Raw genomic sequence first — 11,402 nt, forward strand, 5'->3', positions numbered from 1 at the left:
GGTGACACTCGGTGAAGTATTTGGGACTTGTGGCATGATGCTGCTGAAGGCCTGAGCTCCCTCCGCCACCCGCCCCCCCCTCTAGGTTTTTTAAGGGCACGACTCAAGGCTGGCTGGATAGTAATGGCAGGCTGACTGGGTGTGCTGAGCTTAAATAAACGTCTCTCTCTGGGCCTTTTAATAAACATGCATCCTGTCTTTGTGTCAGGGTAGTGGGATAATGAACAGGCAAGACAATTATCATAACTGGCTGATGTTATCTCACTTTGGGGGGGGGATTAGTTGAAATTTTGTAATTGCACTGTCAGGCTGCCGAGAGGACTCCCCCCCACCCCCCACATCACCCACCCACCCTTCTTCTTCTTCTTCCTCTTCCCGAACACACACACGTACATGTACCTCCCACCCGCTCCTCTGCCTTCTGCCACTTCAAAATGAAATTCTTCTCTGTCTTGTCGTCCTTTAGCAGTCTGCCTCTTTTTTTTTTTTTTTTAAGCTGATATGCGGGCATCAAAGAGGAGCCCAGCAGCCATCAGGGGGCCTGGGGGGGGGAGGTGCTGCACAAGATCCAGGAGAAAACCTGACGTGTCATTAAAATAAACCACCTACTGCTGAAGCTTCTTTATTTATCACAACATACCATTTGAGATTTATTTTTTTCTAAATTTAAAAATATAGTTGTGTGGACTTGAATTTGCACTCTTTACATGTAGAAATTAGACATTAAAGGGGCATTATGTAGTTTTGGAGTAGAAATTCAAACCCAGAATTCTAACATTTGCAATATTAACGTGGTAACAATACAAACAATTTCCATAAGCAAGGTGTTCTCAGAAGAAAATATGGTCTCCTGAACACTGCTTGAAGCTAGGAAGGTGGCAGGGTCCGCCAACTAAAAAGCAAAGTAAAACAGTATGATGGTGTGTTGTCCTTTAAAATCAGTGTTTATTAGTTTTTCTTTCTTTCTTTCTCCTCTGATTAAAATTCCTTCCCCAAAACTGCATCATGCACCTTTAAAGTGTTTTTCTATAAAATCCCTTAAATGCTGGTTATAGTGATATCTGCACCCTGTACATCAGACATGAAGACGAACGGGGCACCCTCCAGCGAAACAAAGCCCAGTCGACGTCCCCTGGCAGTTCAAAGGAGTCGCTCTCTCTAAACATTATCATATAATTTGGGCCAGCCGTCGGCTTGTAAATAAGTGATGTAGAAGCCTATTGTGTGATGGGGCACAGGTTGGAGACAGGCGTCTTTGCTCTGCCGGCATGAGCCGCTGAAGACAAAGGCAGGAGACAGAGCGTCTAACCTTTGATTCTTCTGAGGACTCAGCCGCCTTGTATCAGGGCAGGACGCATCGGCCACAATCATGCCCCCAATGTGGGGACGTCAGGAATAATAGAATCACTCTCCCACAGTCAGGCTCAACAAGCCGCCCCGGCTGCAATTGGATTAGCGAGTGTCCAACCACCACATGTTAGCCTAATTGACATAAAAGTGAAATTTGAGAACAATACGGCCCTCTAAACCCCAAAGGCCTGCTAGCTTTGAAATGGCATACCACTCCTGTAACAGCTTCTGTCGTCGAAAAACAGGATTAAAAAAAAAAAAAATGCGAAAAAAATGTAGAACAGCGAGAGGAGAATTCCCCCTTGTTTGTCTTTCTTTGATGAAGTGTGAAACATTCAGAGCTGGTGAGATGCCAGATAATGAACCAAACCGTTTTATTTGGGAGAAGTCAGAGCATCAGAAAGATCTCTCTGCTTTTAACTTTCTTTTTCCTAAAAATAAAAGTGATTTGACCACATTTAACTTCAGGGTAGAATTTAACTCCTATTCATGTTAAAACTAATAAATAATTACCGTTCCACTTGTATTCTTACAACCCTCTCATATGAGATAGTTGTTACAGATATTTTACAAGAAGGTAAGTTTTTGTCGTAAGGGGCTCGTCAGGATGTCAAAAGAAGTGAATTAAAGCCAATGCACATTTCTGATTATTTCCACTGAGTGTGTTGTGGTAAATTGAGGCCGGGGCGCGTCTCGTGGTCCGCTCCAGGTTGTCATCAGAGGCAATTCATGTTTTTATTTTTTTTCTCCAAAAATTGTATATCATATGAAAGCAATAAATATTACCAGTAAATAAACTTTACTTTTTAGATTGTTTTTACTATTTTCTCAATAAAAAAAACCTTATACAATCTAATGTACATTATGAAAAGTTGTACAGCTTTTTATGTTTAAAATAAGGACTCAATTTATTTTTAATATGTAGATATAAATATATATATTTTGTCAAAATATATGATCATATTGTCAAAGAAACAAAAAAAAAAAAGTGAGACAAACATACACCTCAACATAAAAGTTATAAATAAGGGTCCAAGTGAACATTTTTTGGGAGTTAACGACCTTCTGATTTTCTTTAGCGTCCATGTTGCTTTTTTTTTCAAGTCCGAGTTCTAGAAGAGTCTGTGTGTTAGCGGCAGCCGCAGCCCTCCACTACCATTTCTTGGTAGTTTTTTAGGACCACCTTGTCATGTTCGTCTAGGTAGAGCATGGAGATGGCGCTGAGCTCTGTTGGCACGCAGCAGGCCTTGGGAATGTTGTTGTTCACAGAGTTCACCAGTGTCTGAACAATGGCATGATTGGTGGAGTTCAGATGGTCCGCCAGAGGGAAGGGGCATTCCCCATGGCAGTAATAGGCCTGGTAACCAGGGGGCGCCACTATCCAGTCATTCCAGCCTACGTCGCTGAAGTCCACATACAGTGCGTGGCGCCGGCAGTTGCGGTTGCGTTTACGGCCCCGCTGCTTGGGGCTGCGCTTGGTCCGGCGGGTCAGCGGGTGACCCTTCCCGTCGTGGCCAAAGGTTACCAGGAGGGGGCGTAGCTGCTCCCAGTCCTCGCCGGGCTCACGGTGTAGCGAGCGGCTGACGCGGACGTGTCGGCCCTGGTGGCTCGGCGTCTGGTTGAGGTGCAGGACCTCCACGGCCAGCCCGTAATTCGGGAGGCCCTCGCGAGTCCAGCGCAGCACGGCGGGGCTCACGTCAAAGCTCTCCCAGCGCGACGCATTGTGGCGCACGAGCCGCGTGTCCAAGAGCTGCGTGATCAGCTGCCCCTTGCGCGGTGGCTTCAGCACCTCGTACACGTTTATCCGGTGAAGCCCCTGGTCGTGTGAGAGGGTGTCGCCGATGGCCTCGTCTATCTGATGGCGGTAGAGCCTCAGCTCGGCGGAAGAGAGCAGCTCGTCCTCTGGAATGCTGGTGAGGTTGAACAGGAAGCGGAGGGGCATGGTTTCTCCATCATCTCCCTCACTCACGCTCTCCATGTGCTCTGAAAATGAAGAGAAATATGGGACGTTTTATTCACTGCAAGTCCTCAATGTTCAGAGCTTTTAGTAGAAAGCGCACATAGCTTCGGATGTTGAAGTCTCTCGTGAAAATACGGTATCTCCAAAACTATGAGACGCTCACCTCACATTTCCTCCCTCCAACATATCTTAACTGACACAAACTTATGTGCGTACACACTCCTCAAGGCCTCTGGGGTATCCAGTAATATAAATATACATCGTCCACACTTCCTTATCTATCCATAAGGATTATCCAGCCCTTCTCTCAATGCCTTTCTCTGAGCACTTTGCTGAAACATGCATTACAAGGAGGGTGGTGATTAACGTACCACAGCTACAGTATAAACACAGTGGAGGCTCCCTGTTCCACGCTCAGTCTGCAGATTTCTGGCAAGATCACCATTGTTGGGGAAAGGAATGTTGTGTCTACTATTTTCCTGCTCAATCCACCCCTGTTATTTCACACCCAGGCCCTAATCTCGCCCAGGTGGTTCTCATTATTAAAACCTGCTGTGTTTCTGATTAGCTCCGCAGTTTGTTCACTTAAGACGTTTATCATTTTCATCGTGAATAATCATTAAGGAGTCAGATGATACAGTAGAATCTCATTTATCTGGGGGCCAGCGGGGAAGGAAGGGAGGTCTTTCCAGGGAACACTGCGTTTTCAGATCCCCTCAACCAAAGCTTACTCAGAAACATCGGCTTTGTAGCCCCTTTAAAAAAAAAAATCCAAAAAATCAGGGAGTCACCTGTTACGCAAACCAATAAAAACCCAATCTTTCTCCCTGAATTCAAGACGAAAGGTTAAACGTCTCGCCCGTCCTGAAAGCCGTGCGTCTGCTGCGGGCTGTAATACCTCGCCGTATTTTGGACGGATCAGTCGGATGATTCACGCTGTTGCACAATGGGTGCCTCCATGAAAGCGAGCACTCCCACTCGAAAGGCCTCATATCGTATTATTAACATAGTTTAGCGAAAGAGAGGAGAGCGTGCGCACACACACACACACACACACACACATTGCATCACACCGAGAGAAGGTCCTCGGTACGCTGCCGTGCAAGTGCGTGTTCCCGTGCGCCGCCGCGAGCAGTGTGTTTGACGAGCCCCATTAAGGCTGACTCATCCCTCCTTCCCCACTCCTCCCCCTCAGGGCAGACATGTTCTGTAGCCCTAAAGCTCCCCGGTTTCCTCAGTTCACCGCACTACGAGATCGCTCCCTCGCTTTCCCCGAGTCTGGTAAATCATCCCTGTGCCAAAGACTTTCAAGCATTCACCCCGACATGTTTCAGTCTCGCTTTCCGACCTCAGTTTACATTCGACAGATCCCTCGCCCTGGAGTTTCTCCCGAGGCTAATTGAAACCTCTGCGTTTGTCGCAAAAAGCTAACCAGACCCACGTCACGGCGAGAGACCAGGAACCCGTCTAACGTTCCACTCCTTCTATCGCACCAGCTTCTGAGACTGTTTTTCCATCTCTTCAGAGAGCTGCAGCGTCTGCTCTCAGCACCCACATTGTTGGCAGTAGGGGCTTTATTTAGAAGCCTGCAGAGTAGCATTAAAGATAATTGCATGTTGAGGAAGGTCCTGCTAAAAGAGCCCTCCATATAAACTGGAGACATGAGAGAGGAGCACACTCCAATCCCAGGCCAAGACTGGAGCTTTTTTAAGCCGCGTTCTGCTGGGTGGGGTGAGAAGTGTAAGTCAGTAATATGAAGGTATGCTTTTCCTTCAGCTGCTAACCAAACATGCAGACTTTTGTCAAATGAGGCTCTTGAGAGCTTGTCTAGCAGAATTTTTTTTCTTTTTGCCCCTCCGTAGACGGAGTTTGGTGACCACATCCTTAGATTCCTTGGTTATGGTGAGATGGGTGGAACTGCCTTACAATCATGTTTCAAGGGATGTAGGAAATGTTTCTTTTTTTTTTTTTTGCCCTGAAGCCTTTGCAGTCCTCGCCCATGCTAATGAAATATATTACTACCAGAATTATTGGAATGCCTGGCAACAATGACCGTGAGTATGGTGTAATGTTTCTGCGCTGACATTCATCCATTTATCATCGCTCCTCCCGGCTGAGAACAAGATTTTCCTTCGTTAGTTTTTCCCCTTACCTTCGTGGTGGAAGCCCCTCACTGTGTTGGCCCGGCTGGCTGACCTCTCTGGGTACTCAAAAGCGATGTCATGCGCGCCGGCCTCCTCAGCCTCCCCGGACTGTAGCCGGTAGAGGTCCAGCAGGTAGCGAGGCACCGTGGCCGAGCGGCTGGGCCGCGGCCGCCTCTTGAGGCCGAACATGTGCAGCAGCGTGGCCTCGAAGTCCCGCAGCAGTTCATGGCTCTGAGCGGCCGAACGACCCTGCAGGCCTGGTACTTTCTTTTTCCCTTCTTCAGGTATCAGACTAGCATGGTTGCTCTCTCCCAGCAGGACTTGGCATATTAAAATGACCATCAGCATTCGATTACCAGGAATCATGATGTCTCTGAGGGGGAGATGGCACAGGGAGATAAAAGATTAGCAGAGGAACAACACAAGAGGGGAACACAACGAAGGGACAGCAAAGGCCTCTCCTTTAACAAACATGTCCTCACTCTCTTCTTTAACTGCTCCCTCTGAAAGGCAGACTCTAATTGGTTATACAGTCTGGGCTGCCTTGTTTACAGTAAAGCAGTCCTCAATCAGATAGACCACAGTTGCAGTTTATCTTTGGCGACATCCTCCAAAGGTAAACAGCTGGTTCAAGAACACAACTTTTTTTGAATGGAATCTGAGGGCCATTCCTCGTCCGCCCCCCTCCCGTCCCGTCTCCTCCCACCTCCACTATGATTAGACAAATAAAAGAGGCGGCCCTGGGGTCAGAGCAAATTCTTAACTCGATAAGGAGCCGCGGTCCCTCGCAGTCTCCCCTTGACGAGCCACGGGGCAAACCAAAGACTACGTGCCACACATTAGATTGAAAAAGCTCTCCTCTCACACAAGCTCTTGCCCAACAACCCCATCGGGAGCTGGACGGGGAGGAAAGGGGAAAAATGTGTCACATGCCACAAATTGAAATGGTATGGTCCTCTCACTTACCGACAGAAAATAAAGCATGGGAAAACAGTCCATGTTTGTTGGGAGCAGTCAATGGACACGTTCTTCCAGGAAATGTTAGGTGGTGCTGGGCGGCTGCAGGAGAACGTTGGAGTGACCCTGTTCCTGAAAGATACAGACAAAAAACATGATTATACACTCAATCCGGAGGCTGTTACGTGTTATTTACTTAGAGGAGCGCATGTCAGCGTGTGTGTGTGTGTGTGTGTGGGTAAGAGAGAGAGAACCAGTGTATCTTTAAAGGCTTATCATTTTGGCTCATGGGCTAAGCTAGCTATTTACTGTAACTGGAATGTAAGGAGGTATGCGCCACAACACAGACGAGCGGATCCCCCGGAGCCTTGGGCGGCAAAGACACCTCGTCACTTTATTACATTGTCTCTGGGAATTGATTAAGAAAACCCGCGTCAAAAGCAGCTGCCTCGGCGGCTGATGGTAAGTTGCTGACGTCAACTGGAAAAAGGAAAAAAGTCGGAAAGTCTCCTCTCTCGTGTCCACACACAAGCCGGAGAGCTGATAACGCCTCTTTGATCAGGAGTGGTAAAAAAAATCTATATCCAAAACAAGACGGGGGCTGTTTGCTTACAGAAACCGTCTCCAAGTGAACTCGGTCAACCTTTACCCCCCTCACCTCCCCTCCGCACACACAAGGAACTCAATACATGCCTCTCGAAAGGGGCTCTTCTCTTGGTAACGCTTCCCCACTTGAGGGATCTCACAGGTTGCGGTGACGCTGATGACAGGCCTTCTGCTCTTTGACATCACTGTCAGCGGCAGAAGAGCCGTGCAACCAGCACCGGTGCGTGTTTGGGCGTATTTGGTGCTCAATATTTATACGCCCAGATTATCACTGATGTTATCTTGCAGTTTGCTCCAGAAGATGAATTTAAGACTCCTGTTAGTAAGATAGTGACGCTTCAGGTTTCCCTAGCCCGGCGCTTTGGGATTAGAGGTCGGGTCGCCCGCCAATCAATGTTTGACAAGTTGGGAATGAGACTAGAAAAAACAGCTTTCGACCTACAGGAGCTTTAATTAATGGCTTCTCCTACAAAAAAAACCTTGCAAATAGCTCTTTAAAAACAAGCTTTTACAGTGTTTCTTTTTCTCCTTCTGGTAGGTTTAACAAGCGCAGCATTAGGGCTCTAATGATTCAATTCTTTTACACGTCATTTTAAATGTGCTAAATAACGTTGAATCACGCTAATAAAATTACTGGATTTTTCAACCACAACAACTGCACCACAGAGCAGACGCAGCGAAGTGGGCCTTCGGTCATCATTTGGAACCCGTTCCACTGGAGAGCACCCAAGCATTACTACACAGTGAGGATGCACATTAACAGGAACATCGTGTGTGTGTGTGTGTGTGTGTGTGAGCATGTCTGGGTCTGTACCTCGGCCCCTGCATGGCTCACTGTACATGCAATCAAGGATCTTTTTTTTCCCCCTAACAGCATTAGACTTTGACCTCCGACTGACCCCCCCAGTTCTCGGTCATGACACTAGATCCAGTGTGTGCAAAGAAAAAGGGGTGATGTGCGGTGCGCGTGTGCGCGAGCTGAGCACCGCGTGTGCGTGCACGGGCGTGCATAAGTGTGTGCCACCGCTCGCATGTTCGTGAGAACTGTGGCAAGGGGAGAGGAGGGTTCAGAACATGATCAGCTCTATTACCCATGGGGTGGGGGATAACGTGTGTGTGTGTGTGTACGGGAGAGTGAGTGTGTGTGTGTGCACATCTCTTACAACAAACGTTCATTGTACAGCGAGGGCCTCTCCCATGATTACAGGGATTCATAGCACTCAAAAACACTGACCATACAGAACATCTTGTAACTGTAACCAGCCACTGACAAAGCTGCGGGCTAAAACAGACAGACACTCAAAGTGGTGCGACGATGATGAAAGAAGATGTAAGACAGACAGGGGAGGAACTTTCAACTCTTGGAAAAAGTCATCACGTTCACTGCGCTGGCCTGTTTTCACCCGCGGCGATGAAAAAAAAAAAAGAAGAAAGAAAGAAAAAAAAAAAAAGGAAAACATTTCCAGTTATGCCAAACTCTGCTGGTTCTTTCAGAGATTTTCCACCACATTTATCAGCATATTTGCTCCTCCTGGTCAAACAGAGAGGGCAAAAACAGAATTCCCTGATTGCAACGTCTTTAAAGCGGCTCTGCTCTCGGAATACTTCTGAACTGAGCGACAGACAGAGACACATTTTGCAACAACAAATGCAGACCAGGGTGCAATTAGGCCGGAGCAGTCAACTGCCCTTGGCTTTGCTCGATCCCCCTTGGCCTCTCTTTCTCTCTCTCTCTCTCTTTCCCTGACCAGAGATAATGTGATCAGACTATGCACATGGCTCTTCAGATGTGTTTCCTGAGGAATTTGACAGTGATGGTGGGAGGGAAGGCGAGAGAGAGAGAGAGAGAGAGAGAGAGAGAGAGAGAGAGAGAGGGAGGGAGGAGGGCAACAGGTTACCACAAACAGCCAGATCTCTGGCCCAATTTTATAATTTTAGGGTGCCAGTAATCAGTTCACCCACAGGTTTAAAGTAAACCAGTTGGTGCTTATTATGGTTGAGAGTTCATGATGAAGCAGAGTATAAATGATTCTTCAAATAATGGCAAAGCAAAAATAGAAATGTCCCTTTAAAAAGTAGTATCTGAATGGTTTGTTTGCCCTCCTGATAACAAAGGGGGTCAGAACCAAAACTTAAAGGAGTTCAAAATAACAGCTGAGGCTTCACAGCATGCTCTCATCAGCGTTGACAGAAGTAAAGCAGGGACCTGAGCCAGTGGGAGCCTCTTGTTGTCCAATAATGTAGGTTTGAGGATTTTTTAAAATGTTTTTGTTTTTTTTTATTTGCTCCCAGCAGCACTTCAACAGTGAGAACATTCACAGTCAGTGAGATCACTGAGAGCAGGTTAATGGTTTTGTTAGCTGTGAAGGCAACAAAAAAAAAATCTCAGACATATGGTTGATGAGTTGCATGGTCGTTTTTTTCATGAGATGTTTTTGCTGATATGAAATCTGAGGGCCGAAGAGTGTTAAACAATACAAATGTGGCATCTATAAAAAGCCAACACCTGGGCCAGCAGTTTCCTAAACAAAACAAAACAAAAAAACAGCCAAATAAAAATTAGCCTCTCTTTGCCTGGCACACGTGATTAAGAACATAAATACATATGTATAATGTAAATATCAAACGGATTCCGCACTCAGCTTCCCCTGCATGATGACAGAGAAACTTGAGCTGAAAAGTAAAGGAGCGTGGTGCCAAAAGACGCCATGCGCCTGCAGGCCGCAGAGCTCCTTCTCTCCGTGTGCTGCAGCTTTACTGTATTGAATGTCACAGTTCCGCTTTATGACCATTTGTTGTTTAACAGGTGTTGTTACACACACACACACACACACAAAAAGAAAAAAACAAGTGAAAACATGTGAGTCCTTGTGCTGCAATGTCCTCCCACTATTACAAACCCGGAATCAACATCTGGTATCGGGGCTGTAATGTTTTGTGTTTCTTTTTTTTTTTCAGGACAGAAAATGTGCCGGTTTTTTGCCGTGTTTTGCTCGGTATTTATATCGAAAACGTGCGTAAAGACGCAGATTTATACATAAAAAAAAATGCGCTCAAGAAATAAACAGTGTTTTTTTTTCCTCCCTTCCGTTTCTGGAGCTGTGTCATCTCCATCTCTCACATTACGCATACAGGGATGACACGAAGCAGACACAGGTGTTTGATCGCGCGAAGATCCGAGCCAAACTTACGAGTTACGAATCGGAAAAAATGTAAATATTTTAATTGTGCTGGAGGAAGAGACGTGTTGAGAAACTGGACGCTCTGTTTGGAAATGACCTCACTTCAGTATGTTGGCTTGTCACCGCTCAACTCTCCGGCACACACACACACACTCACACACACACAAAGGCTTTTAACCTACTACGAGCTCCGCCAGTGCGCTATTTCGTCTCCAAACACGCATTTATTTCGCTTCATCTCCGTTTCTGTATCTCGCTAACTTCGTAGACACGTTTCCATCTACATTTATGCTGGGAATGCTCTCCAAACTCTCAGTGAAGTTTGCTAAAAAAATAAATAAATAAATAAAAAACAAAAACGCACACAGAACACCAAAAGACCCACAACTGTCAACGAGATCCCTCCTTGTTCTATCCGCCGGGTCCAGTTTATGATAAAAAGCTGCCCTGCTGAACCCTCTGTTGGTGCGTAAATGTGCAAAGTAGAGGAGCGCTTACCATCAGTAGAGGTACAGGTATCCTCGAATGAAGTGAATATGATCGGGGAAGGTGTAAGGCAGTCCAGGCGTAAAGCCGAAAAACGCCGAAATGAGCCTCAAAGGAGAGGTCGGGTGCCTTCTTGGCTCATTAATCCTTTGCAGCGACACCTCGGAGCGGACAAGACGTGGGAGCGAAGGCCGGCGCTCGGGGGTCTGCAGCAGGGCTTCCTATCCGTCTCCAGTACGGCTCGTGAGGGCGGGCGGTGCGCAGGGGACGACCAGACTTTCCAAATGATCCAGCATCTATGGCCCCTTGCAGTTTTTATGTGTCCGCCCAATTTGCCCTCCCTGCCTCCTCCCTCTCTCTCTCTCTCTCTCTCTCTCTCTCTCTCTCTCTCCCTCTCTTTCTCCCCCTCCCTCCTCCTCCTCTCTGACCCCCACCCTCCCTCATCTGTCTCAAACACCTTGGATAACCCCCCATTCACTCCTCCTCCGCTTTAAATAAAAGACAGCTCATTGCGGCGCAGTATTTTCATTACGTGAAACTCGGTCATTTGACTGAGAATAACAGGCGACGGGGTCACATGCTCGGTGCTTTTTTTTTCTTTTCTTTTCTTTTCTTTTTTCTTTTTTTTTTGTTTGAATTTGCATTTAAATGCCGGGATCCAGACATCAACAAGCGGTCGGTGCGGGGTCGGAGTCGTGGTACTCTAAATTAAAAGAC

General features: G+C 46.9%; 1 protein-coding gene across 1 annotated transcript; it reads right to left on the reverse strand.

Annotated features, from left to right (window-relative positions):
• Positions 1–903: 903 nt before the first annotated feature.
• Positions 904–10,993, reverse strand: bmp4 (bone morphogenetic protein 4). The gene is made up of 4 exons (XM_037072627.1): positions 10,698–10,993; positions 6,421–6,543; positions 5,463–5,827; positions 904–3,333 (listed from the first exon to the last, which is right to left on the reverse strand). Exons 3-4 carry the CDS (start codon positions 5,818–5,820, stop codon positions 2,480–2,482), a joined length of 1,212 nt encoding a protein of 403 aa, XP_036928522.1. The 5' UTR covers positions 5,821–5,827; positions 6,421–6,543; positions 10,698–10,993; the 3' UTR covers positions 904–2,479.
• Between the last annotated feature and the right edge of the window lie 409 nt (positions 10,994–11,402).

Source organism: Acanthopagrus latus, chromosome 16 (assembly GCF_904848185.1).
Source record: "Acanthopagrus latus isolate v.2019 chromosome 16, fAcaLat1.1, whole genome shotgun sequence".
Lineage (NCBI taxonomy): Eukaryota > Metazoa > Chordata > Actinopteri > Spariformes > Sparidae > Acanthopagrus > Acanthopagrus latus.